We start from the raw sequence: 26632 nt of genomic DNA, 5'->3' as shown, positions 1-26632 counted from the left end.
CATAGGTTACTTGTATGCCTTAAGACCAAATACTATGGCAGCTGTGCTCCAACATCCCCCAAAACATGTACCGTCAGTCAGGATCTATTAATCCATGATATGGATTTAAGTCACATTGCAAGCTGCTTTGATAAACAATCAGTTGATCGCCAATGCGGAAGAACTTAGATATCAGGGCATTAATATGGTGATTCATCAGAATTGCCAGGGTGAATCCTGGAGCATTTTTTGTTTATGCAACACAAAACTACAAACTAAACTTTTAACTGACATGGAAGAAGTGCAAGATTGGACCAAAGTTAAACCACCATCAACGACTGCATGCACCAATAGTAAGTTTAATGCAAAAATAAAGTCACTTTTTTTCCCTCCAAACAATTGATTCAGTAAGTTGTTAAATTCTGTATTTTGCATTCACACAATTTCAACCAGTGATGATTATTTGACAACACCAGACTTAAACGAACAAATAGTCTAAAATCAAAACTCATCATTTAAACAAAATAAAAAGGCAGGCAGTAAAGTAAATATCAAGTATTTCTAAGGTAAAAAAAAAGTTTGACTGGTATGGCTTCACTATCCAGAACTTTCAGAACATATAAAAATAACACACATGAACAGAACAAAGGGCTTAAGGCGGCCCCAGGCTTCTACAAGTAGTACAGGAAGTCATCAAGGCTTCTACAGGTAGTACAGGAAGTCATCCAGGTTGTAGTTGGGCTCCTTATGGATGCTCTGACCCACCAGGAAGGCCAGTTTGTGGGCATACTGGCATGGGGCTGGCACTCGGACAATGCCCTATGAAATAAGAGAAGAGAGAGAACCTGTTTGTCAAAACAAATTGTAAGGATTTTCACAATTTGTTTTTTTTTTTTTTAATTAAGTTGCTGCTCTTCCCATTGTCAACACCACCACAACAAAGTCAAATCAAATTAAGGAAGCAAGGGCTTCTCTTTGTATTTAGATCACACCTTTTAAAGCATGTAGACCATTTTAACCTGATGAGCCATCCCAACCCAACTCGTGTGTGTGTGTGTGTGTGTGTGTGTGTGTGTGTGTGTGTGTGTGTGTGTGTGTGTGTGTGCACAATGAGCATCCATTACCTGCCAGTTGTAGTAGAGGTGGCACATCTTGTAGGTGAGCCTCTGCATATGGTCTGGCTTGAGGCCGCTGTTGTCGTAGACCACGTTGTAGTGAGTGGGAGAGACGCTGCCCATACGTACGGCCTGACTGACAATGAAGAAGTCATACCTGAAAGGGGGGGGGTGCAAAGGGGTAGGAAGAGTCCACACAAAAATACTCGGTGGTTAAAAAGGTGCACGATAAACTAAATACAATGAAAGGCACACAATAGATCTCTGAAGTTCGCCTACAAAAAAAGATGCCATCTTTAAGATCTGGTACCTTGCGATTTTTCCTATGGGAAAATAACATGGGGTTTTTAAAATGCAGACGTTTTGCTCAACACACTTTTGTCCTCTGCCTTCGAGTGGGTACTGTGATCTTCGGTACCTTAAAACAGCGAACTTAGATTTTTTGCTAACCCAGAGCTAACTTGCAATGCAACTTGCCATAGGCAAGTTAGCTTCAATTAACACCTGTATCTCCTTTTATGGGCAAAGATGGCAGCTTTGGTTCCTTTTTGTAGGCGAACTTCAGAGGTCTATTGGAGATGCAGACACTTGCATGTGCATGAAGTACAGTCAGGGTTCAATGCATGATAAATCAAAACCATTTATCAATATCAGACAAGGCAACCAATTCAATCCAAAAAAATCTGCAACAGCCGGTTGAGTGGGGTGGAGGGGAGGGGAACTTGGGTGATATTGTTCCTGCGATACACACAGTGTTTGTGTCTATTCAAATACAGACATACCACTCCGGTCGCGTGACCTCCGTGTCGATGACTGTGCCAGGCGGGGGATTGGTCAGTTTGCCGTCGATGCAGGCAAAGAAACGGGAACAGATGCGTTTTTTCACCACCACCACCGTCAGCTTGGGCCTGTAGGAGCACAGCATCACTGATCACACTGCCCAATAGGAGCACAGCATCACTTATTACACTGCCCAATAGTAACACATCACTGATCACACTGCACAATAGTATGAATTTGAATTTCCCCATGGGGATCAATAAAGTATCTATCTATGTATCTATCAACACATCACAATGCCCAATAGTAACACATCACTGATCGCACTGCCATAACAGTACAGAATCACTGATACCACTGCCCAATAGTAGCACATCACTGATCCCACTGCCCAATAGGAGTACAGCATCTGGACTTCTACTAATCAAATCTAACCATCAAGTCATGCCAATCTAAGTGTTTAATTACATAAATGAATAAAAATAATTAAAACATCGTACGCATAATCCTGTCCAAGGGCTTTGATGGACTGCATGATCTGAGCGATTTCGTAGTTGACCACTGTCTGCAGCATGCCGTCGCCGACTCCGTCACGGTACACAATGATGCGTGACGGCAGGCAGTTGTTGTGCTTATACCAGGCCTTCAGGGCAGCTGAGAAAGACAGCAAAGGAGACATTGCTCAGGAATTCATACAAAGCAGAGGGATATAAAATAACGACAACAGCTGAGAAAGTCCACCAACACTTCCTCAGAATCCTTCCTACTCCCCTGATCAAAGTGGGAATGGGATTTGAAAAATCACACACAGGTTAATGTTGTGCTTGCAGCTTTGATTACAACAGTTGCACAACTTACCGTGCAAAGCCTCCTTCAAGCTATCAATAATCTCCTGTCCACGGTTCTGCAGCACACATTTGGAAAACCATCTGGAAAAGCAAAGCAGGTCATTAGTTTAAACCGTACCTAACTTTAGAACTTGGTGCGTGAGTGGTAGGCTACAGTGAGAGCAAGAGTGAGAGCAAGAGAATGCAGATGCATAACTAAAAGCTGGAAAAGAGCAGCTGGTGACCAAAGCGGAGATAATGAAGCAGACTTATGCATAGCTTGAACTGTTGGCCATTGAATTACATTGCAACTCCTCAGACTGGAGCTGTATCTTGCATCCGTCTGTTGATCATACCCTACAGGTGCATTGAAAATGAAATTAAAGCTTGAACTGTCTGATGAAGGGCTTGAGTGGGCCCGAAACGTCACGGTAATTAAATTAGAACTTGGGAGCATATACTGGTGTTGCAGACTTTTTTTCCCCTCTCTCTCATCGTAAGTGTTTTGTCCAGCACCCAGGATTAGATCGGGATGTGCGTGCGTTTTTTCCCTCTTTAGCTTGAACTGTTGGCCTCCTCAGACTGGAGCTGTATCTTGCATCCGTCTGTTGATCATACCCTACAGGTGCATTGAAAATGAAATTAAAGCGTAGGGAAACCGTTACGCTACTGCGCTTTAGGGGAAACGGTGCCCTAATAAGAAGTGTGTGTGTGTGTGTCCGCACGAGTTCCCACCTGGAACAGCTCTGGTTGAGGCTGGCCACCAGGGCGCCGATGGATCTCTTTCCAGCCAGCGTGTCGTGGTAGCAGTCGATGCCCACCACCATGAGCTGCTTCAGCTGTGAGACAACAGAGCAGAGACGGGACCCGTCAAGACGGTCACCAGATGGCCATTACAAGAGCCTGAGGTGCGTTCAAATTCCTTCAACAGAGGTGAACTTTCGAGGTGAACACGTTAACGAATTTTTCACCATTGCCATGGTCTCAAAACACTTAAACAATAAAAAATATAAAATTAGGACAAAACAAAATTATAAATTAAAATTGTATAGTGGAATAAAACAATTGGAATAAAAACATGAATGAATAAATAAGTAAGACAAAACATACAATAAACAACAATAAAAACTGTATTAGACAGTAAAGACGGTACATATCCCCTGGAAAAGGGTGATCAAAGGGCTAGTGGTTGACCAAAATGTTGGGGAAAAAAGAAAGGTTTTTAGTCTGGATTTAAAACAGTCCACAGAGCCCGATTCTCTGACATGTAAAGGGAGGCTATTCCAGAGGGTAGGTGCACGGTACGCAAATGACCTGTGTCTAGCTGATTTCTTCTTTACGGAAGGAACAATCAGATGGCCAGCACTCATAGAGCGCAGAGCACGCGATGGTGTGTAGGGCTTAAGGAGCTCACTCAGGTAAACAGGTGCAAGATTACGCAAGGCTTTGTATGTTAAAAGAAGGATTTTAAAATCGGATCTGGCTTGTATTGGCAGCCAGTGAAGAGAAGCTAGGACTGGTGTAATGTGACTGTATAAATTTGAACTATTTTCGGTAAACATTCCATCTCAATAGTAACTCTCCATCCAACTCTCAACATGTTGGCAAAGTTCTCAAGAAACTGATGATTAATCATCTAATCGGAAAACATGGAACCAGTTACGGTTGCCCTGCAACAAGTTACCCCACGTAAAAATTGTAATAATTTGTCCAGACTTGTTGTGAATATAATATTGAGATTCAGGAAGATGAAATTGCTCACATCCACAATACACTCCTTCATACCAACCTCAAGTTTCTTGAGAAAATAAACAAATAGACAAAAAAGCAGGTCAAATTATTATAACAGCTACAAAAATAGATGGCCATAGAGTGGTGGAAATGTCTTGGATGAGAATATTTTGTATATCTTCATTTACAGTAATATAATAAAATTGATTATATTTTAATGTCCCCATGATGGAATTTGTTTTAGAACAGCATAGCCCAGTGACAGACAACTTAGATAATTAACTTTAATATGTTTGTATTAAATTTTATTCAAATACAAAGACATTTTATGTGAGAGTAAGGTATTTGTGTTTTTTTGTCCTTCAATTTATGAGTATGGTGTTTGCATCTGGTTTCCCTAATGTATTTGTGCCAATTTCACAACTTGAGCCTGTTTCTGTTTATCTGGATGTTTTGCCTCATGCCACCCTTGAATCAGTGCCTCACTAGTGCCACCCTTGTTAAAAATGTCTAGAAGCGCCACGATAGATAGATAGAGATAGATCTCTCCTCGCTCGTTTCAGGCTATCAGTCTCTTCCCCACAGTAGGCTACTTTACTCACTGATTCAACTTTATCAGAATTCAGATTTCACTGGCTGAGTAGCAGCAAGCGAAATGATGGTTCCTGAAGCTCCTGAAGTAAATGCTGTTATCCTAACCAACGAAACATTTAGCGCAGCTTTGAAATCTTACGTGAAAATCTAAATTAGGCTATTATGGTCTGGGTCCGGCTAGGATCACGTCACGGTCCGGACTCGGACCGCGGACCGCCATTTGGTGATCCCTGCGATAGAGGGTCGCGAAGCGAATGCAGAAGTGCCATTCACCCTGTTACGAGCTGATGAACCACTGAAACAATTTTGGAAACATTATTTTAAGGTACAAAAAACCCTTTGGTGTTGCTTTAAAGTGTTTGGGCTTGTATGAGTGTACACATGTATGCCCTCTTTATCCTTCTGTCGAGTAAGATTATCCTTATGAACAAGTACACAACATCGTCCCCTTAGAATTATAAGGTTCTATCTGACATTTTTGTCAAAATTTGAGTTATTGACATATTCTTATTCTGTGACGCCTTAAGATGTGGTGAGGCGTTTTTGAACATTATATCTAAAGAGGTTTGTTCCGCTTATCAGAATAACTCAGATCAATGCCTTTGCCTTTATTTGTGCATCGTGTGTGTGCATCGTGTGTGTGCATGTGTGTTTGTGCAACGTGTATGTGTGTATGTGTGTGTGCATGTGTGTTTGTGCAACGTGTGTGTGTGTGCATCGTGTGTGTGTGTGCATGTGTGTGTGCATGTGTGTATGTGTGTATGTGTGCATGTGTGTTTGTGCAACGTGTGTGTGTGTGCATCGTGTGTGTGTGTGCATGTGTGTGTGCATGTGTGTTTGTGCATCGTGTGTGTGTGTGTATGTGTGTGCGCATGTGTGTATGTGCGCTTCACCGGCACGTCGACGCTCCACAGCTCTCCCCCCATCTTGCAGTTCATCTGCAGGGCGATCTTGGTGGCGACGGTCATGAGTGCCTGTGGGCGACTGAGGGTGCGCGCCACCACACACTGGCTGGGTGTCGGGCACTCCACACACAGCTGCTTCTTCACACAGTCGTACTTGTCCTTACGGTTCGACGGTAGGACCACCACCGCCTACACAACACAGAGCACACACACACACACACACACACACACACACACACACACATTACATTACATTACATTACATTACGCTGACAAAGCAACTAACATGGTAAACAGTTTAAGTTTTAAAGCAATTCTCTCAACAATTTAAAAACAGTAGAGTACAGTAAGAATAAGTGCATCAGACAAACACACACAAAACAATAAAATGTAAAAGCTAAGAAACTAAACTAAAACCAAATTTTAGTTTAAGAAACCAACCAGACATTCAGATTATTTTTAACAGACACATAGTGGTGTGTGTGTGTGTGAATGAGAATTAGGCTAATTACCATCTGGGTTCCTGGGCTCACGTTCTGCTGGAGGGCCCTCAGCAGGGAGTCCTGGCGATCTTCATACTCAATCCTGTTCAACACGGCCAAACACGTCATTAAAAAGGCTTCGGTCACTGACCACACCACCACACAGATCCTTCAGACAGCCAATCACCTCGTTTTAAATGTCAAGGCCCTCGGAAGTCAACCAATGATGCATGGAGCTACTTTGAGCCTCGTAAATGGTGTAAAACAGTGATTTATTTGCATGGCTAGGCTGATGCCCGAGGCACCCCCATCGAAAAACTGTTGATAGCATCGCCTAACTAGTGCCAGATTTCTGAGTGCAGGGGACAAGCCGAGATGAGCTATGAGACATACGCTCACACTCAGTATCATGTTTCTTTAGGTCAATATCACACCGGAATTCTCCTTTAAGTTTGTCATTAACAATGCTTCCATTTTCTTTAGGAAGAATGTCGATAAAGAGACAGAGAGAGAGAGAAAGGCAGACACAGACAGAGAGACAGACAGACAGAGATAGAGAGAGAGATAGATAGATGGATAGATGGATGGAGAGAGGGAGAGAGAGGAGTGTGTGTGTGTATTCTTACATGGTGGCTTTTGCCATGCGCATGCCCATGGGCCCGGCCACCTTGTTGAGCGTCTGCAGCAGGGACTGGGCCACGTCTGCGTTGCGGCGGGTGAAGAGCATCACCCAGTTCTGCAGCGGCATGCAGCTGATCAGGGGCACACCGCGCATCTCCTTGGACCAGTCCGCCGCCCACGGGCTGTACTCAAACTACAACACACACACACACAGGAATCACCTCAACACAGTTGTAACTGAAGACAGAAATACCTGAGGTACAAACAATCAAAAGTGTCAAGAAAGGAATATAGTGGAATGGGTTAGTGTTAATTTTGTCACCTATTTTTAATTTAGTCTTAGTCTTAGTCTTGTGACGAAATGTCCTTTTTAGTCTTTGTCATATTTAGTCATTCAAATATCATTTTTGTTAGTCAATTTTTAGTCAACTAAAAGTCTCGTCATTTTAGTCTAGTTTTAGTCAAAAGAAAACTAAAGCTATCTTACTCTTAGTCAGTTTTAGTCAAAACATTTTAGTCTTTTTTTATAACAAATTATTTCTGATTACCATTTCAGTCAAATAGTGTTTCACACATCTCAATTTTCTAACAATATTGTGTGTCCACAGGGCTACTCGACTGTTATAATTACTCATTCAGATTTTTTTGTCAGTCAGTACATGCACAGGTAAGTCGAGCTACAGTTATAGCTCGGCTGGGATTTGGCCATAGACAGTAAAAGATTTGACTGGACCACTGTCATGATCTTCATAGACCAGTGTTTCACAAAGTGTGATCCGGGGACCACTGGTGGTCCGCAAGCTATCCCAAGTGGTCCACGAGCAGACGTGGTAAAATATAATATAGATGAGTTGTTTGCAATATTGAACCAACTTGTATGTAAATTCAAACTGTTCTACAACACTGTCTATGTCAGATATGCCAGTTTAAATCATATGAATCCTCTGACACAATTAAAGAAAGTGCAAAGAATAAGCAAGGTGGTTCAGTGAGTATTGTGTAGGCTAATATACTGCTAGGTCTATTTTTTTTTTTTAGCTAGGTGGTCCGTGCGTTTCTTTTTTATTGATTAGTTAAGTGGTCCTTCATCTGAAAAAGTTTGAGAAACACTGTCTTGGACCCAAGTATGAATGTTTTACTCCGCCACGCTAGATGGCGATATGCGCCCAAACGCAACACAAACTCTCAATCTTAGCTAACTTGCTAGCGAACTTTCTATATTAGCTTACTTGCTAGCAAACTTTGCATCATCAGTGTAACTAGTTAAATAGTTGACATTACTTGCTGAAACTTTTCGTATGGACATTCTGGGGGATGTTAATTTGTATATGAGAGAAGCTTCAACTTCTGGGTATGTAGTATTGTGGCATAAAGCCTAACTCTGGCAGAAATCTCCGGTGTTTTTGTTCCATGTAGTTTCCTGCTGCAGCCACAGGTTTTCAGCAACAGCACGTAGACTAGCCTACAGGAAAGCTGCTGCGCATGAACCATGAACTCATTCGGAATATTTTGAAAAGGTAACAGCTATTCTGTCTTCTCATTTTGTAGACGAAAATGGAAGAGAAATTTTATCTTAGTTTTTATTTCATGCAAAACATTTTAGTCTCGTCTTTTTTCATCAACAATAATGCATCTTAAGATAGTCTTAGTCAGTGTTTCAGGACATTAGTGCAGTCTCATCATCGTCTCGTCTTAGTCATGGAAAAAAAGGTTGTTGACGAACATTTTTCCTCTCGTCTCGTCTGACGAAATTAACACTAGAATGGGTGAAGGCTGGTTTTAGCAACATCTTCAAATAAATTTTGATTGTGTATGATTGGCTCATTCACTCCCTCACTCTCCACCTCAAGCTGGTGTCTGGTGAGCGTTATTGGTGCATAATGGCTGCCGTGCATCACCCAGGTGGGTGCTACACATTGGTGGTGGCTGGTGAGGTTCCCCCTTCCCTGTGAAGCGCGTTAAGTGTCTAGAAAAGCGCTATAACGTGGTGTTGTATGCAAAGAACACATAGCATATGTTGAATGTGTGAAGACATCTTTCAACCGTCAAAAGTGTGTGTGCGTGCGCGTCCCTCACCGTCCTGCTCCCCTGGATGATCCTCTCAGTAGGAAGCACGCGCCCCTTCAGGCTCAGGAGCTTGTCCTCAAAGCTCAGACCCCATGGAGTCAGCTCGTTCTGTGCCTGTGGGCTCCTGAAAAAACATACCACACACACACACACACACACACAGAGCAAAGTCTGATTTAATAACAGAGCAAATATAACACCATGACCTTATTAAACATGAACATTGACTAGGCAGCTCAATGCTCCTACAAGCCATATGAATGAGAACTTTGCTTGTTGACAGACTTTGCACTTTGATCACATTTTTAAGTTAGGCTCCCTAAGTACGAGTACTCAAGATGATGAATAGTTAAAATTATTTCTCGTAATTTTGAGTAGAGTTGAGTCAGACAAATGTGTTACTACTTACTTCTGGATCTTTCCAACAAATTTGTTCAGCCGATTCTCCCTCTGATCGGGGGTCAGTCTGGTGTGGGTGGACAGGTCCTTCATGATGTTGAAGTCATTGCGCATCTTATCCGTCAGGCCTTAGGAGGGGGGCACACGCACAAAAAAAGATCAAACATGACAAACTGACCGACTGATAGCTTATCAAACCCTCTCCTCTCATTGACCAACACTGCACCACAGAAACATTTCAAATTTCTGCCAGTAACTTCTTCACATGTAATACTACATCATATACCTAGTTTTAAGGTAAAAGCCTATTCCTCAACTTACACAACCATTAAATAACTTCCAAATGGAAAAGTGTTAAGGAAGTTAATTTGTAGTACAATTGTTGACGGAAGAATGTGCTTTAGTTTTGCCGCAGCATCCGCCATCTCAATCCTCACCTATATGCCTCGATCTTTCCTATTTCAACACGAGGCACGTTAGCAGTTTTCTAAGCTGTGGTACGATGTTCATGGAAAAAACATGCTTCAGTATTTCCTGTTACATTTGAATTAGCTCCAAATTAATCGTCATGTCTGTCATGTGATTGTCGGGCCTGGTTGCCAAAACGTTACGTGTGGATTAAACTTTTCTAATTAATTTGGAGCTAATTCTAGTGGGCAGATTATTTTTTTCCTTTTTCCTGTTCTGCCTTTTGTCCAGTACCTAATGCTTATTAGATATAGGCGTGCTGTCTCAAACACATCATTTCCTGTTACACCTGCCCTCTTCCACCCTCACCCATAGATATATATAGAATGGCTAGATGTCTTGTCCGCGCTGCTGGCCAATGGAGGTCGACGTCCGCACCGGGCGGCCATCTTGCCACAGTCAGCTCGCTAACTCATAACATTGTGTTTCAATGGTGCACTGTAATGACCGGTAGTGACCTGAAGGTGTCATTGTTATAGCCTGGCGGCATTGTTCTGCCTTTATTAGAAGAGCCATCAGGTACCACAGAGCCCACCAGATAGCTTGTCTGTGACGAGATGGCCGCCGGTGCTGCCGTTGGAGACTCCGCCATAAGACATCTAGCCATTCTATATCTATCTATATATCTATCTATCTATATATCTATATATATATATATATATATATATATATATATATATATATATATATTATATACCCTCACCTGTGCGCTCTGATCTCACCTGTCAGGAAGCAGAACTCTGGGACGAGCAGGGCAGGGCCAGGAGGAGGGGCTCCAGCTGGTCCCCTCTTCTTCACGTTGCTGATGAGCATCACCTGGTTCCCATCGCTGATGTCCAGGTTATATTGCTGTCCATCGAAGAGCACAGATGGAGACAGATGGAGGGATTTTTTATGAAAGATGAGAAGGAGGGAAAAGGTAAAGGGGGAAGTTGGGTGGGAGGGTGGGGGGAGATGAGGACACAAAAAGAGAAGAACAAAAGAACAAATGAATGAATGAATTCATGGGTTTCATCGGGTCCCTTGACGCAGGTGTCAAGCACCTAGATTATGAATTGAGTTGCAGACTGCATGGTGCTTGATTAACACCTGTGGAAAGGGACCTGATGAAACCCATGAATAACTACTTTCTGTTTTGGAAACAGGAACAAGCAGTGAGGATTAAATGACTCCTCTCGATCACTACCGTCTTGTAGTACTGCTTGAAGCTGATCTCAGTGTCGCCCCTCTTGAAGGTGTTGTTGGGGGTGTGGTCCCAAGCAATATCATCAACCCTGTAGGTCTTGTTGTTGTACCTTAGGGCAAGAACACACCAGAACCACGTTAACACACTATATTTCACGTCAAATCACTGTATAGAGTTAAAGCAACAATGTTGACACTGTGGAAACACTTCTCAGGACTTTAGAGCACGAAAAATCTGGGCCTGAAGCCACTGTATAAATGCCCACTATATGTATTATACAAATTCTTATATTTTATTTGTTAACGACTCATGTTAGAGCTCTACAATTAATAATAACGGACACTCCCTCTCGCAAAAACACACCAGAACCACATTAACACAGCGCATAAACACACCAGAACCACATTAACACACCGCAAAAACACACCAGAACCACATTAACACGCCGCAAAAACACTATACTGAGTTAAATTAACAATGTTGACTGTGTGGAAACGCTTTTCAAGACTTCTTCAGGACTTAAAGCCACTGAATATAATGCTTGCAATTATAATGCAGTTGTTATAGTTTATTTCTTCTTAACCACTCATTCTAAAGCTCTACAATTATCAGGGTTCCTACTCTAAGCCAAATGTAAAATTCCATGACTTTTGGAAAATAATTTCCATGTCTTACTATACTATTTACTGACGTATAGCATTCAAGAATATTTTACTTTTTAGAGTGAGAGGTGAATGAATGGGCATTTAATAAACAAAGTTGGCATAAAGAAGCGTGAAAATATTTGTATTAATGAATTTTGTATATTCCATGACTTTGTCCAAAATATGATCAAATTTCCTGACTTTCCATGTCTGGAATAGACTTTCCAAAATTGCATGATATTCCAGAAATTCCATGACCAGTGGGAACCCTGAACTATTAATAATGGACACTCCGTCTCGGTCAGTGCAGCTGGAGACGCCCTTACTTGGTGAGCACGACGAGGCCAACCAGCTCCTTGGCACAAGCCTCGGCGAAGTTGTGGTCTCCGCACTGCCTGCGCAGGTTAATCATGAAGTCCAGCACAGTCTCATTGCGCAACACCTTGTGGCTGACATCCATGCACAGCATGATGCTCTTCTCGTACTGCAGGATGTTGGTCTGGAAGCCAGGCCAGATAGTCAACCTGTACACGTGTGCACACACACACACACACACGTGCGCGCACACACACAGAGAGAGGAAAGAGTTTGGAATGACCGATACAGAGCAGCATGTGGATGTTGACAACAGCGTCTATAGCACCAAAAGCCACAGGGACAACTACATAACAATGTGCTTACAACCTGAATATATTTTCAAAAAGGCCTCACATCGACATGCATTAATGCGAGCACTACTGTGCTGTTGTATAACAATTAGTTGCATCTTTTGCACTAGTGTTTGATGTTATCTGCTGTTGTGCAGTTAGATCAGACAATATCAAAGATAAACTGACACACACACACCTGTGCTGGGGAATGTTGAGGGGGTCATCAGGATTGTAGTGATGGCGGCCAATCTGTTGCATGTGTAAAATCCTCAGGATCCTGGTAACACAAGAACAAGTAAATGAGCAAGGGCAAAATGAAAGCTTCCGGAGATTCAGAGAGATTCAGGGCACACAGAGACTTGTGCGCCATCACACACACACCTCCTAAAGATGATGTTGTAAAACTGCAGGCACACAGGGGAGGAGGGTAGCAGCTCATTGGTCAGGGTGATCTTGATCTGAACCTTCTCTCCATGTCTGGTCTCAGCACACAGCACTGTCTCCTAAACACACAAATAAATGTGAGAATGGCTGAATCAGTAAAACTCAACTGTATCTTCCATACATGGAACATGCATCTCGACACATTCACGTTTATACAAATGTTAAGTTTACGTCAACAAAATGGTTTGACAACTTAATACACACATGTGGGCAAAGTGTAAAATCAGTCTATGAGCAAAGTTCTCAATCTGCAAACTGTTCAATGCCTCACTTAAGGGAAGAGGAGAGATAGACTTCTCTCCATAGTCTGTCTGCCTCTTCACCCCCTCCATGTTTGGTACTGTCTGTCCACTAGCCACTTGTCCCACTGTCTTTATGACTCACTGTTTGTGTGCTATATTAGCACATCAGCACATATGCATAACCCCCCCCCCCTCCATGCCACAGCCGAACTGTGACCACACTTATACATTTTCTTAAATAGTTAAATATATAGATATATAGACTTTACTTTACTTTATTTCTGCATTGTTGCACTGTTGACTTACTCATTTGCACTATCACCATGACCACTATCACCATTGCACTACCACCATGACACTCATTCACACAGAGCACCTTACCATACCTTACTATGCACAGAGAATCACAGGCTCAGTCCCTGCCTCAGTCATTGCAAGCGCCTCTGATTTATTAATCACCACTATGTGGATACTGTTTTTAGAATTGATTTAGATTAAGTGTTAGTATAATTTGTATTTTTGTAATTTGTATTTTAGTATATTTTTATATATTGTTAGTTTGTATATTGTTAGAATTGATTTAGATTAAGTGTTAGTATAATTTGTATATTTAGCATATTCTTTATCTTCTACTGTCCTTACTGCTTAGTTGTGTTTTTATATTATATACTTTAATTACTCTTTCTGCTGTTAAAGGATGTGTTTGTGTTGTATGTATGCTGCTGCTGAGACCTTGAATTTCCCCTGGGGATCAATAAAGTATCTATCTATCTATCTATCTATCTTCTCGTCCATGAACTAATAGCATCATGTGGCCTGAGACAGCTTAAAACAGGGATGCAAACACGTGTGTGGTGAAAAAATAGAGTAACACGAGCGGATCCCTTTGTATCTGCACCATTCACACAAGTCACCCAAACTGACTTGAAAACAGCGGGAGGCGCCAAAAAGCACGCTGTTTGCATCCCTGAGCTGACCCACCACTGTTTGTGCTTAGGGTCTTTCTCAAGGCATTACATTTGTTAATATATTTTACATAGTTACTACGCAAGCTTTAGTTAGACTTTGCCCATAATTTAAATCAGGGCCCATGGTGTACCGTGTCGGGCAGGCGGTGCGGGAGGAAGAGGATGGCTCCATCGAAGCTGCGCGCAGGGCCCAGTGTCTCCTCCTGCTGATGGATCAGCGCCACACGCAGCCTACGCGACTCCATGGGCGGGTTGAAGTCCACATGGTACTGATACAGAACCCACTCCGGCCGAGACATCAGGCGCACAAAGTTGGCCCGCAGCTCGATCGGGGAACCAGATGAACCTGTAGACAAACAAATAAACAAACAAACAAGAGATTAAGACAGTTTAAAAACCTTCACAGCTCCATTATTATGGGTACACCAGTCAGGAGACTGGACACATGGATTAAGCCTGGTCTTGGTCCGTCAGTGAAGTTAAATGAAAAACTCCACTGAAAATCATAAGTCTAGGATCAGGCTTAAAGGAGAATTCTGGGGATTTCTCATAGATATCAAGGTCACAGAGTACTATCCTCAAATCTTCAAAAGCCTCGGTGCCTTGAATTTGGGCAGAGTGAACACTTTAATTCAGGCACAGGCACCCTTTAAAGGTGACATGGAATGGATGAACAGGGGATTTGACCGTGTTCTCTGATGTTAACATAGGAAGTATGCCATTTCTGTCAAAAACATGCTCAGATGATATTTTACACACCCATTTACAACCCTTTAATTAGGCTGGGGAATAAACTGACCCATTTTAGTAGATTTCTAGCGCCCCCAGGTGGTTATCTGGCACGAACATGAATAATTTAGTGAGCTTTACCCAGACTTACACCAGTAGCCTTGTGGCCCTGCACTGAACTCTCCTTATTCAGCAAAGCAAAGGTAAAAATGTTTTTCCAGTCCATGTCATCTTTAATTCAGGGATCCTTTCAATTCAGGCACAGTGAACAAGGAAGACTTTTAAAGCGATACTCCACCATTTGGAGAAATACACTCATTTTCCACCTCCCCTCGAGTTTTACCTTTCCCCAGTGTTTGACAGTAGCACTTTTATCTCCAGCTCATTGAATCAGATTAGACCGTTAGCATCTCTGCTATAAGATAACGGTCTAATCTGATTCAATGAGTTGGAGCTAAAAGTGCTACCGTCAGACTCAGAGAACGGCTGGATGAACTGGGGAAAGGTAAAACTCAATTGTTTAACTCGAGGGGAGGTGGAAAATGAGTATTTCCCCAAATGGTGGAATATCCCTTTAAGCCCTGTACGTGGAGTCATTCACTTGCTCCATAAAAAAAGCAGGGTTCTGTGTGTGTGTGTGTGCGTGAGAGAACGAGAAAAAGAGTATGGTTCTGTGTGTGTGTTTTGGGTTTCATACCAGACTTGGAGTCCTTCACATGCTCCATCTGCTGGCGCGTGTGGACGTCGGAGTCATGGAAGTCACGCCGACGGCCTCCTCGCTCCCCGATCTTCACCTGCTGGAAGCCGGCCGAGATCTGGGCCACAGCTGGAGCGGACACAGAGAGGGCAGGAAAAGGAAACAGGAGACGAGAGACAGGAGCAACCAAGAATAAGAGTCAGGACAAAATGTCATAGGATATAGGTTTACATTTATTCATTTAGCAGACGCTTTTAACCAAAAACGCATATAAATAAATACAGGTAAATGAATAAATATATATTCTGACAGTTCTGAGCCCAGGTTACAACAATTACCTTCAAGGGCAATGAACAGAAAAATAGACAGGAAGTGATGTTGGAGCATTTCTGTTCTTGCGTTCACCACCATATGATGGTCAATGGTATAACATACACTTTGGTCAATGTGTCCTGAGGTCTCCTATATATAATAGCGCTGCAATTAACTGGGCCTTTCCCAAGTATGACTAAGCATTAGCATTACAGCCATTATCTAGCAATGATCACCCATTTCATTCTGTTAGTGTTATATGTTAGAACACTAAATGCTGTACTAAGTAAAATCATGTATTCAGGCCAATAACCATAGTGTTGTGGAATTTTTGAGTGTCAAAAGTGGTGATATTGAACATCTAAAAGGTTTAAAATCTAAAGAACATCTACTGACCACAGGTCTAAGATCTAAAGGACATTTACTGACCAAAGGTCTAAGATCTAAAGGACATCTACTGACCAAAGACCTGCACAATTACTGACACCGGTCTCTGTACACAAATGAAAGACTCCAACACTCCCAAGTTGTTGCCCAAGCCTCTTAACCCTCTAGGCGCCACAGGCGACTATAGTCGACAAGATGCGGTACTGAATAAAACGGCCGATTTAGTCAAATAGGGTGTCATATTTCGTTCGACTTCCACTCCACTAGATGGCAGACATGTCATACGTCATCCCCGAGTCGAAAAAAGGACACGCTTTAAACAAAAGTTTCTAGCTACAGCGCATTGAATCAGTGTATGAAATACTGGAGCTAGTGTGCGTGTGAGCCACTTTGTCAGAGCGATATTGTCAACGTCAGCGAGTATTTGCATTAGATTATCGTCTAATGGCATCAAAAAAGTTTACCTGAAATGAAGTGTTGGGTCTTCTATTCGCGGACCCTGATTCTGAAGGGGAATATCTGCCTTCAGAAAATGACGGTGATTCGTTTAGTGAGGCTTCAGATGCGTCCCTGCCTTGCAATGATGCAGCTGGACAAAGTGAGAGTTTACTCCATAGTTTAGCTTACACCAAGCACAAACGTTGAATCGTTTGCCCAATGTCACTGGTGGGAATAATGTTTCACGGGTTCGGAGTGTTCATCGGGAAGTTAGCAGGGTGTTAGTGGTGTGGCGAACGAGGCTGGAGGTAGCCTAATATCCATAGCGCTAGCTTCTGTCTTCTGAACGTGTGCCTCTCCACAATCGCGGCGACAGTAACGTGGTGGAGCCTTTGTCTAATGCCACTGGGTATGTTAGACGAGGTCGAAGTGCTCATAGGACAGTTAGGGGGGAACGTAGTGGCAGTGTGGGGAGTCGCAATGAGAATGACAGTAGGCCTAGTCCGAGCTGCGCAAATTCTCTCCACTCGGCGCGCGCGAGGCAGATCTGGCCATGCTGCTCGCATGGTGGAGGTGGTGACACGCTCTCTCCCTCTCCCACACACACACACACACACACATTAGGTCATGCATAGTCTATCACAAGATGATGGGAATGCCGGCCCTGTATGGATAGGGATAGGGAGTCATTATCTCTACAGCAAAAGGCCTGCTACATAAAAAAAAAAAAAAGTCAGCCATTTAGTAATGATTTACACTGTTGATTTGCTATCTACTTCCCTGATCATTTAGGACATACAGTACACTATGTGTTCCTTTTTGTGTGTTCATGTCCTTGTGATGTGTGTGTCTTTGTCAGCTAAGAAAAAAAACAAAAAAACATCAACAAAAACAACAAAAAGAAAAAAGAATACTAACATTGTCTCTTGTCTTGTCTCGTCATCTCACTCCTGATCTGTGCCTTGCCGTGGCAAATGAGCTTTTGAACTAAACAGGTCTTGTCTACTTGTGTTTGTGTGTCATCTGAATAATATCTATGTGCCCCATACATGGAATCAGAGTGCCTACTGTATGTAGTAAATGGAAAATCTCTACAGCAAAAGGCCAGTCTACCGCTACATGCATTTGGTTTGTTTCTGCCATTTATTAGTAATGATTTACACAGTTTGTTCACTACTTACTATTTACCTGAGCATTCAGTATTGTGCAATATAGCATACAGAAGGTGAGGGACATTTTGGGGGGAAAGAAGTGGTGCATTTTATCATTCAAACATGCAACTTTTCATGAAAATTCTATAATCCAAGATGGCCGCCACCATATGACGTCATAATATGCAAATTAGATATAAACATTTAATCTCTACATACACTTTGGGTCATCCTTAATATTTCTCTAATTTACAGAAAGTCTCTATCTCTTATCACTTTTAAGATATAGCCTTTTGAAATGAAGATGTCAAAATTGATCGTTTCGGAAAAAAACCTCTGGCGCCTAAAGGGTTAATTATAACGTGTTCCCAACTAATCAGCCCTATTTGTCCCGACTCCCAAGCCCTGACCAATCCATACCTTCCATAGTGGCTGGCGGAGGGGCTGTCTTCTGCCGGCCGCGGCCCACCAGCTCCCCTTCTGGCGGGGGCACGACATGGCGAGGGGGCTCGGGCGCAGCTGCTGCAGCTGCAGCCTGTTGCTGGAGGACAGATTTGACATGGAGTATTACCACAACGGCTAGTCTAACTTAATCCCATCCAGATGAAAGCAGACTCGAAAGGCATACAGTAGACCCGAACCAGATGAGTGCACAGACTACAGGGGTCCACTGTATTTTAATTAGTGGTCTACATACTCATCATAAATCACAAATACATCCAGATTAATTACATTATCTCTGGTAAAAGTTAACTTTTTCATATGCATTAACAAATCTAACGTACAGTAAATCATACAGGGTTCTGATAAATAATTGAAAGTCTATTTTGCATGTTCTTGTTAACACAAGGAACCATAGTTACCTGCACTTAATAATTGAAATAATCCTTAAGCCCTGATGGAACCTTGGTCAAGTCAAATGTAATCATACTATTTCTATTAAAAAACATCATAACATGTTTTTTGTTGTTGTTTTAATCATCTGCAATACTCTGAATGAGGTATGCCATCTAATTATTGTTCCACATATTTAAGTAAGTGGGAAACTTTGGAGTATGACTATTTATTCGGCCACATGTAGTGTCAAAACAGCAATTTAACCATTTGACCAACATTAACGTAGCATTAACGTTACAATCTTCAGATGCTCTTGGAAGTCAGCATAGCAGAGGTTTGAAATCTTACCGCCCCAGGGGCTATGGTGTCTTGCCCCCGTGCTCGGCCTCGAGATCTTGCTCTTGCTCTTCCGGTCATGATTAAATGTTACTGTTGAGGAGAAAAAGTGAGCATACATTCAAATTTAAAATTAACGGGATTAATGTTCTGGCATGCCTACTGTAACGCCTCAACTGACCACGAGTGGAGAACACGTGTTCTGAAAGTTAGCGTCATCCCCATAGCACGTGGCCGCCATGCTAAAACCATCGATTTAGCCATGTGAAAACAATGTGCATAAATAAATATATATGAATTTGCATTCCTTAGAATCGAAAAAGTAATGTTAATTCCACTGAAATGCGCTAATTGTTTTACATTGATCATTTGAATGAATTGACAAAGTTAGGGCATTAGCATTACAGAAACGTTAACGTTACAACTCCGCTTTCTAGCCAACTTTGCTGGCTTTCACATTCCTTTCATGTTTGAATTCTGGGTTTGCTTGTTGGACAACCGAACCTTAACTTATGACTGGTTAATATTACCCTTACATTACAACTAATATTGTCTGTTCAGTCAAAATTCTTCAACAAAACTGTAAGTGTGGGCAAGTCTTCAAGGCCGACGATAAATAAACTGTCAAGGCAGGATTATGATGAAGTCAACATTCCAAAGCCTAAAGAGCTGGCTAGATAGCCATCACAGTTAGAACTAGCCAAGTTGGCTACCTCACCATGCTAACGTTAAAGCTGAAAAACAGTGCAAGCTCAACACTTGTTTGACCTCAAAATAAAGTTCATAATTGATTATCAATGAAATACAACGTGTTATTGGTCTCTAATAGACACGTTATACATTTATACGCAATTCCAATTAATGCTAACATCATTGCCTATTCTGAGCGCGGCTTCATCCTCACTCACCTCAAACTCATCCGATGATGTATGATCTGAAACGTTAGTGAATAGGCCTTTTGTCTTCACACTGATAAGTAGTACTCCGCGTAAAACTTGTCCTGTCGGATCACACAACACTTAGAATAAATATGAACATATGTATTCTTTATTGTTGATTATACATATTTGATCCAAAACACGAAGTATTTGGTGGGTCCCAATGACAGAACTGAGAAAAGTAGCGTCTGAGTGAGGCACTATTTCTTTTGGAAGGACATTGTGATTAATTCACATAGTCAGCCCTTACATTACATTCAAGTAAACCAAATTAAATCACACAAACCAAAATCGTCATGCTATACAAATGCACTGATTTTCTTTGGTGGTATAGCCCATTTATTTCTCCATTTACACAGAAGGTTCTCAACCCCACTCACTCACTATATTCCTGCATATAGGCTACACACACCATTAAATCACCCTTAGATAAAGCAGCTCAGATAACCAGGAATCGATGCATTCAGTAGCATATGATGGAGGAGAGATAGGACTACCACATGGGAGGTTCCAGAACAGGAGAAAGATTTCATAATTTGTTCGGAACATCATTCATTCACTATGCACAATAGGGCCTATAGTTATTCGTTTACTGCTTAGCGCGTGAATGTTAGGAACACAGAAATTGACAGTCCTGAAATACACCAACTAAGAAGCCACATGTGAAATAGGCACACTAGCACAGGTAGACAGTGTAGATGTGAAGCAATGCAGGACATGCATATAATGCTCCACTCACCTGAAAAACGTTCAAACTTGTCTCAAACATAAACAGGAGACTATATTGTCTATAACTATATGATCAAAAGGTATCAATTAGCATGTTCACAAGCTTTTATCAGTGCCAAGTGTTTAATTGTTAGTGTATCCAATGGTTTTGTATATCTTTTAGGCATTTAGCGCACTAGTTTTTGACCTACATGTAAATGTCTTAAGTTTATTCAGCACATTAAATAAAGCTACATTTTAACAGCAATCATATCCTGTGAGATTAACAAACTAGAAGAAACATGTTGGCCAAAACAGACAGCAGGAGACGCTGCAAGTGCCCAAGGCCTATGACACTTCTGCTCAGGTGAAGTCAATCAGCCCATTACATCCCTTTGCCATCTAGTGCCAATCAGTTCCAATGCATTGCCATTGCAGTGTCGAAAAAGGCACAGGGGCACAGCTTCTCACTAAACAACCACAATTAGATTCAAATCCCTCACTCTGGCCTATAGACCTATGAAGTTTGCCTACAAAAAAGCTACCATCTTTGCCCAAATAAGGAGATCCATCTTGAGATTTTCTCTATGGGAAAAAAACATGGGGATTTTGAATTATCGCACCTGTTAAACTCTCGTGGCCTCGAAGAAATCGGAAATACAGACGTTTTGCTCTACACAGTTTTGTCCTCTGCCTTCTAGTGGATACTGTGATCTTCAGTTCGTGAAGACGTCACACTTTGATCTTTGCTACCCCAGAGCTAACTTACAATGCAACTTGCCATAGGTAACCTTCAGTTAACACCTGGAACTTCTTATGGGCAAAGATGCCAGCTTTGGTTCCTTTTTGTAGGCAAACTTCAGAGGTCGATTCATGGGTTTCATCAGGTCCCTTTTGCCACAGGTGTATAAAATCAAGCACCCAGATTATGAATGCAGACTGGTGCTTGATTAATACACCTGTGGCAAGGGACCTGATGAAATCCTTCTTAATTCCATGATCCAGCTCTACACCCCTCTCGCCCACTGGTCCTCTGATGGGCATCTGATATGTCTGCCTTCCATCAACAATTTACAGTCAAGACTCTTTTCTTTGATTCCTCATTAAAGCTCTTTGCTCTAGGGATAGTTTTGGGATCTTTAAAAAGCACCGCCATAACGCCTATAGGCCAGGGTATAGGCAACCTGCGGCCCAAGGGTCACATGCGGCCCTTAAGCTCCTCTCTAGTGGCTCCCTGGCTTTCTTTAAAAATGGAAGTTATCAAATATTTTTAACAATTTTATATAGTTGTAAAGCTTCAAGCTGTTAACAGTTAGTGAAAATATTATACTGTACAATGCAGCATATATGCATGGCGAGTACTATTCCTGAGGCTAATAAAGATAGAGATGTACTGATTTCTTTTAAATGGTTCTGATATCATTGCGGCCCCATACATTTTTTTTTATTATTTCTGGTAAAAAAATGGCCCTTTTAAGAGAAAAGGTTGCCGACCCCTGGCCTAGGCCTACCCCAGTGATTCTCAGTGTGGGGCGGCCCCCACAGGAATATAGACATGACAGATGGGGGATGAATAACAAGAGGAAATTTGTTTTTTTGTGCCTAATGCCTTTCTTTTTTGACAAGGAAGATCATAGATTCAAAACAAAATACCCACACACAAACATAGTCATAAACAGACCGACATATGAATTAAAACATCATAAGATCCTATGAACTGACCGAATACAGGAAATGTAACGTGGAACCAAAATGTGACAATAATATTTTAACGTTATCATTTTGCCAGGGTGATTGGGTCAGGAGGGGCTTGAAAATTCCCCACCTCCAAAGTGGGGAATGACAGAAAAAGTTTGAGAACCACTGGCCTACGCTAGGGCTATCTGTTTACCTTACAACTAATTAATTCTTACAGAGTTGTGGTTTGTTTATGTTTATTGTTATTGTTCTGTTAGATGTTATTTAGTCTATTACTAATGTTTATATTTTTTATATTATATGACTTCTTTTTAAACTGTTAATTTTCAAAGTTAATGCTTGTAATGTTTACGTCATTTATGTTTTGTTATTGTAAGTCGTTTTGGACAAAAGCGTTCAGAACCATAAACATAAACAAGATCTTCCCTATTTCTTGCAGTGGCAGATGTGACTTTCAACGAATTTGTAACTTTCTTATGAGAGTTCATATCCAGAGCCATAGAAAGAGAGAATTGTGACACTCTTTGATGTCGCCGCCACGCGAACAAAAGCAAGTTAACCTGTGCTGATTGTCTGTATTGCAGGAGGGTGAGATTTCTGATGCTGGAGGGCGTAGTAACTCTAGTATTCGGACCAAGTGATCAGTTCAGTTCAGTTCAGTTCCAAAACTGTCTCCATGACCCGGAAACTGGCATGAAAAAGTGTCTTTTTCCTCGGTCTTTTATGGGAGTGTCGCCACTCTGTTTACTCTACTGTAGACATTCACTCAAAACACTGTCACCAGATATTGCAACTGCACACTGATGATTGCTCACACAAGCTGATTGGTTCACTGTTGGACTGCACACCACACCTGGTTTATGGATTTAGCTCTTGGTGTCGGGAAACTTCTGTTAAAGTACAAAAAAGCAAAGAGTATATTGCAGGATTGGTTAATTGACTATTACAGGTGAAATGTATACATATTTGGAGAACCTGAACCATTCTAATAGAGCTCCAACTCAGTCCAACCAGGATCAAAGATATACATACTCTCTCCATGCATCTTTATTTATGCACAGAACTTTGTGCAGCGACATACAAGCGTTTGAAACTGAACACACCCAAAATAATCTGAAAGACATCTCCCTTGATACCCCCCGCTGGGCGGCAATGTCCCGTTTTATTACCATCGTTTGTTTTGATGTAAACAAGATCAGAAAAGTCTCATTTGTTGACATGCACATAAATAGCACACAACATGGAGCTGAAGCACAAATTTGCTGTTTCGACAGTCAGCGGTTCAAAGGCAAGCTCACACTGGATCAGAGTCTGCCTCTCAGATCATATGATAGGGCCAGACTTGTCTGATGTTCGTGGGCTGCCATTTTGGGTGGAAATATAATGAGAACAGATCCACTGCATCTCACCAAGTCGCTGTTATAGTTTTCACACATACATATCATTCATGTTTGCATTTGTATAGGAAACATTATAACAATGTGGTGTTAGCATTGTGCTGATAGGGATGCATTTCAAAATAATGAGAATATGATAACAATATCTAACTCGAATAATGTGTGCAATATGTTTGGTGTTCATCATTTGTATTTGTTGTTTCCCATTGTCATTGACATTTATAATATCCCAATGGAATACATTTCATGTAGCAAGTACTACTACTCTATATGAAGGCCTTTACTCCAAACTACAAGTCATTACAGATATGTTCAGATAAGTGGGACAGTCAATTTGCAGTCTCTTGTGTAAGTCTAGCAACAGTGCCTATACCTCAAAGTGGACGACTCCAGACTCCTGTCTTTGATGAATGATTGATGCCTCAAAACTGTTGAAGAAGTCAGCTGCAAAATCATTGGCTTACACATCCACTATCTGACTCTGAACACAGCTGTATCTGTTTTCTTTCCGTAATTAATTAAACGAATCAACAGTCTGTTCTTTTATTGACCCTCTTATCTTCTCTTTCTGACCCTTCCAAAGTCGTTCTATTCGAAAATACCACCGCCCCCCCCCCCCCCTCTGAGCTACTGGCACTTCTGAGGGCATTTTGGGGGAGATCCACGAGAGTCTTTCATGTGAAGATCTGAGTATGCTTGATCATTCAGACCTGAGGTGGTTGCCTGAGAGGAATCACATAGAGGCCTATTTACTTGCCCCGAGAAAAGTACCCAGACACCTTGGTGATAAATAAATAAAAAAGACAACACTTCCTCAGAACAATCTGGTGTTTGAAACTTTTAATAAAAAGAGATGGTCATTTTGATCAGAGGTGCTATTCACATCACAACATAAGTCAATCAAAACATTATTCAGAAATAATTCTTGTTTCTTTTTTTCTGACACAGGACTGAAGAGTTTATAGACAATGGGACTTGAATCTTGTGTTTAGTTTTTGAATGAGAGATGACTCTGAATTAGTTGAAGGACTTAGTGATAACCAACTTGTTTTCTTTTTTGAAGAATTTAGTGGAAAAGAATGTTCTGTTTTCCACAGTGTCCTGCAGTATGACGGTGAGCCTCTCGGTGGCGACATTTCTCCATTGTAGCCAACTATGGAAGTGTTGAACTTCGCCCTGATTACTCACCTGGATGCCTCCAGCGAAGGCCTTTTAAACAGAAGGTGAGAGAAAAAGACATTTGCTGTCATTTATGTCCTCTTTCAAGTTTGTTATTCAAGTAATATAAATGATGTTCATTTTGAGAGGAAATTTATGGGAGCCACATGTTTCAGATCTTGATAACCCCCCTGGGGAGATGAACACTTTGCATCACTGAGAAGTACCTGAGATACCTCTCAATGATATAATCTGGGCACAATACCAAGGAGCCTTTCACAGTTTCATCAAGAGTGTCTGCCTTTGGCTAATGTGTCGATGTGTTACTCTCACCGTATATCATTTTCGAGAGCTGTGAAACTATGGAATTATTTTAAGGTCCCAAAACAACTTAGAAAACCTAGTTTTAGCTGTCTGTTGGTATCAGGGATGTAGTGGTAAAATAAGAGGTGGGCAAACTATGAATTCTGGTCTCGGTGAGGTGGACTGCGCCATGTGGTATCAGATTTTTTTAAAAGGCATTCAGAACATGTTTGATGATGGTGGAAGTTATTGTCCAATGTTTATAACAATACCAGTGCATATTAAATGGTTCCTGAGTGTTGGTGAGTGTACATATTGTGAATGTGGATAAAACAGTGTCATTTTTGAATGTTAAAAGTTACAATTGGTGAATAAACTCTTTTGAGAGGTGGATAAACTCTATTTCTGAAATTTCAGAGGTGGATACACTGCGTTTACTCGCATTTAGCCTCCACTACATCTCTGGTTGGTATCTATGGCACTTTAGCACTGTCTCAGATCAGAAAGAGTCAAGCAGAGTAGAAAAGCTGCTTTGGTTTCACACAACTAATGAGCTCCAATCTCTCTTCTCCCACTCATTCTATAGCTCGCATCAGCTTTGTTTTCACAAAGTCCAGTCACTTTTGCACCTCTTTCATGCTAATATCATTATGGAATCATTTTGCCCATCAATGAGATCAATGTTAGCTACATGTTATTGTAAAAACAAATCTGCTGATTCAAAGTGGCAGGAGAAGTTAAAAAGCTCAGTTTTTTCCTTCAGACCAATGTCCAAAGTCCCCTCATCAACTCCAGCCATCATCTTCACACTAAAATGACTTTAAGGCATACAAGATGATGCCTAGAAAGAAGTCTACTGATAGCCTGAGAGAGACTGCTCAGCTTATTATTATTTTGAAAATTGACGTCTATTATATAACCACAATCAAACCAGTGTTTTTTGGGCAGTAGGAAGATTTTCACCAACACCAGTAAGAGGTGTTTACTTTAATAATAACATACAATTATCCAACACAGTCATTTGAGATCCGTCGACATGTAGCCTTTGTGGTATAATGTCAAGTGCTTAGCCAGATCGTGTAATTGACTAGTTGTTATCTTCCACTTCACTTAACCTCTAACCTCCTCCCCACTCTCCTCTCACACTTTCATTTCCTAACTTCTAACTGATAGCTCCAATGTGTGTGTGTGTGTGTGTGTGTGTGTGTGTGTGTGTGTGTGTGTGTGTGTGTGTGGAACAATGAAACAAAGATTCATATGGAGTAAAAATAGGGTCTTTAATATTGAGAGTCTGTGAAAAGATGTTCACATGTGTAATAAAGTTTTGCAGCTGTGCAAAAGGAGTTCTACATGTGCAAAGACATTTCGTACCTGTAGAAATAGTACTTGAAAGAAATGTAAATCTGTAGAAATGTTTTGTACATATGTGAGAGGGAAATGC

At 41.4% G+C, this 26632-nt stretch overlaps 1 protein-coding gene across 2 annotated transcripts; it reads right to left on the bottom strand.

Annotated features, from left to right (window-relative positions):
• Positions 1-318: 318 nt before the first annotated feature.
• piwil1 (piwi-like RNA-mediated gene silencing 1) lies at positions 319-21448 on the bottom strand. 2 transcript variants are annotated; one of them, XM_042099979.1, is made up of 22 exons: positions 21259-21448; positions 19898-19989; positions 19002-19082; positions 18237-18357; positions 15529-15657; positions 14234-14448; positions 12830-12951; positions 12645-12725; positions 12125-12322; positions 11155-11263; positions 10691-10817; positions 9511-9628; positions 9111-9225; positions 7040-7227; positions 6444-6516; positions 5920-6120; positions 3437-3540; positions 2733-2803; positions 2375-2528; positions 1877-2002; positions 1104-1251; positions 319-798 (listed from the first exon to the last, which is right to left on the bottom strand). In XM_042099979.1, exons 3-22 carry the CDS (start codon positions 19068-19070, stop codon positions 682-684), a joined length of 2586 nt encoding a protein of 861 aa, XP_041955913.1. In that variant the 5' UTR covers positions 19071-19082; positions 19898-19989; positions 21259-21448; the 3' UTR covers positions 319-681. The 2 variants fall into 2 exon arrangements, with proteins under 2 accessions (XP_041955913.1, XP_041955914.1); XM_042099980.1 differs by lacking the exon at positions 21259-21448 and adding an exon at positions 20667-20690.
• Between the last annotated feature and the right edge of the window lie 5184 nt (positions 21449-26632).

The sequence above is a fragment of the Alosa sapidissima genome, chromosome 8, assembly GCF_018492685.1.
Source record: "Alosa sapidissima isolate fAloSap1 chromosome 8, fAloSap1.pri, whole genome shotgun sequence".
In the NCBI taxonomy this organism is placed as follows: domain Eukaryota; kingdom Metazoa; phylum Chordata; class Actinopteri; order Clupeiformes; family Clupeidae; genus Alosa; species Alosa sapidissima.
This window is presented reverse-complemented; position numbering and strand designations above follow the sequence as displayed.

Bases quoted from the DNA above. Each gene is read 5' to 3' on its own strand.
- piwil1 (XM_042099979.1), bottom strand. From the start codon at position 19,070: ATGACCGGAAGAGCAAGAGCAAGATCTCGAGGCCGAGCACGGGGGCAA. The intron at 12,726-12,829 runs GTGTGTGTGTGA...TTGTGTTACCAG, and splicing joins TACAACATCATCTTTAGGAG to GATCCTGAGGATTTTACACA. The intron at 2,804-3,436 runs GTGGGAACTCGT...TTGCTTTTCCAG, and splicing joins CTCAACCAGAGCTGTTCCAG to ATGGTTTTCCAAATGTGTGC.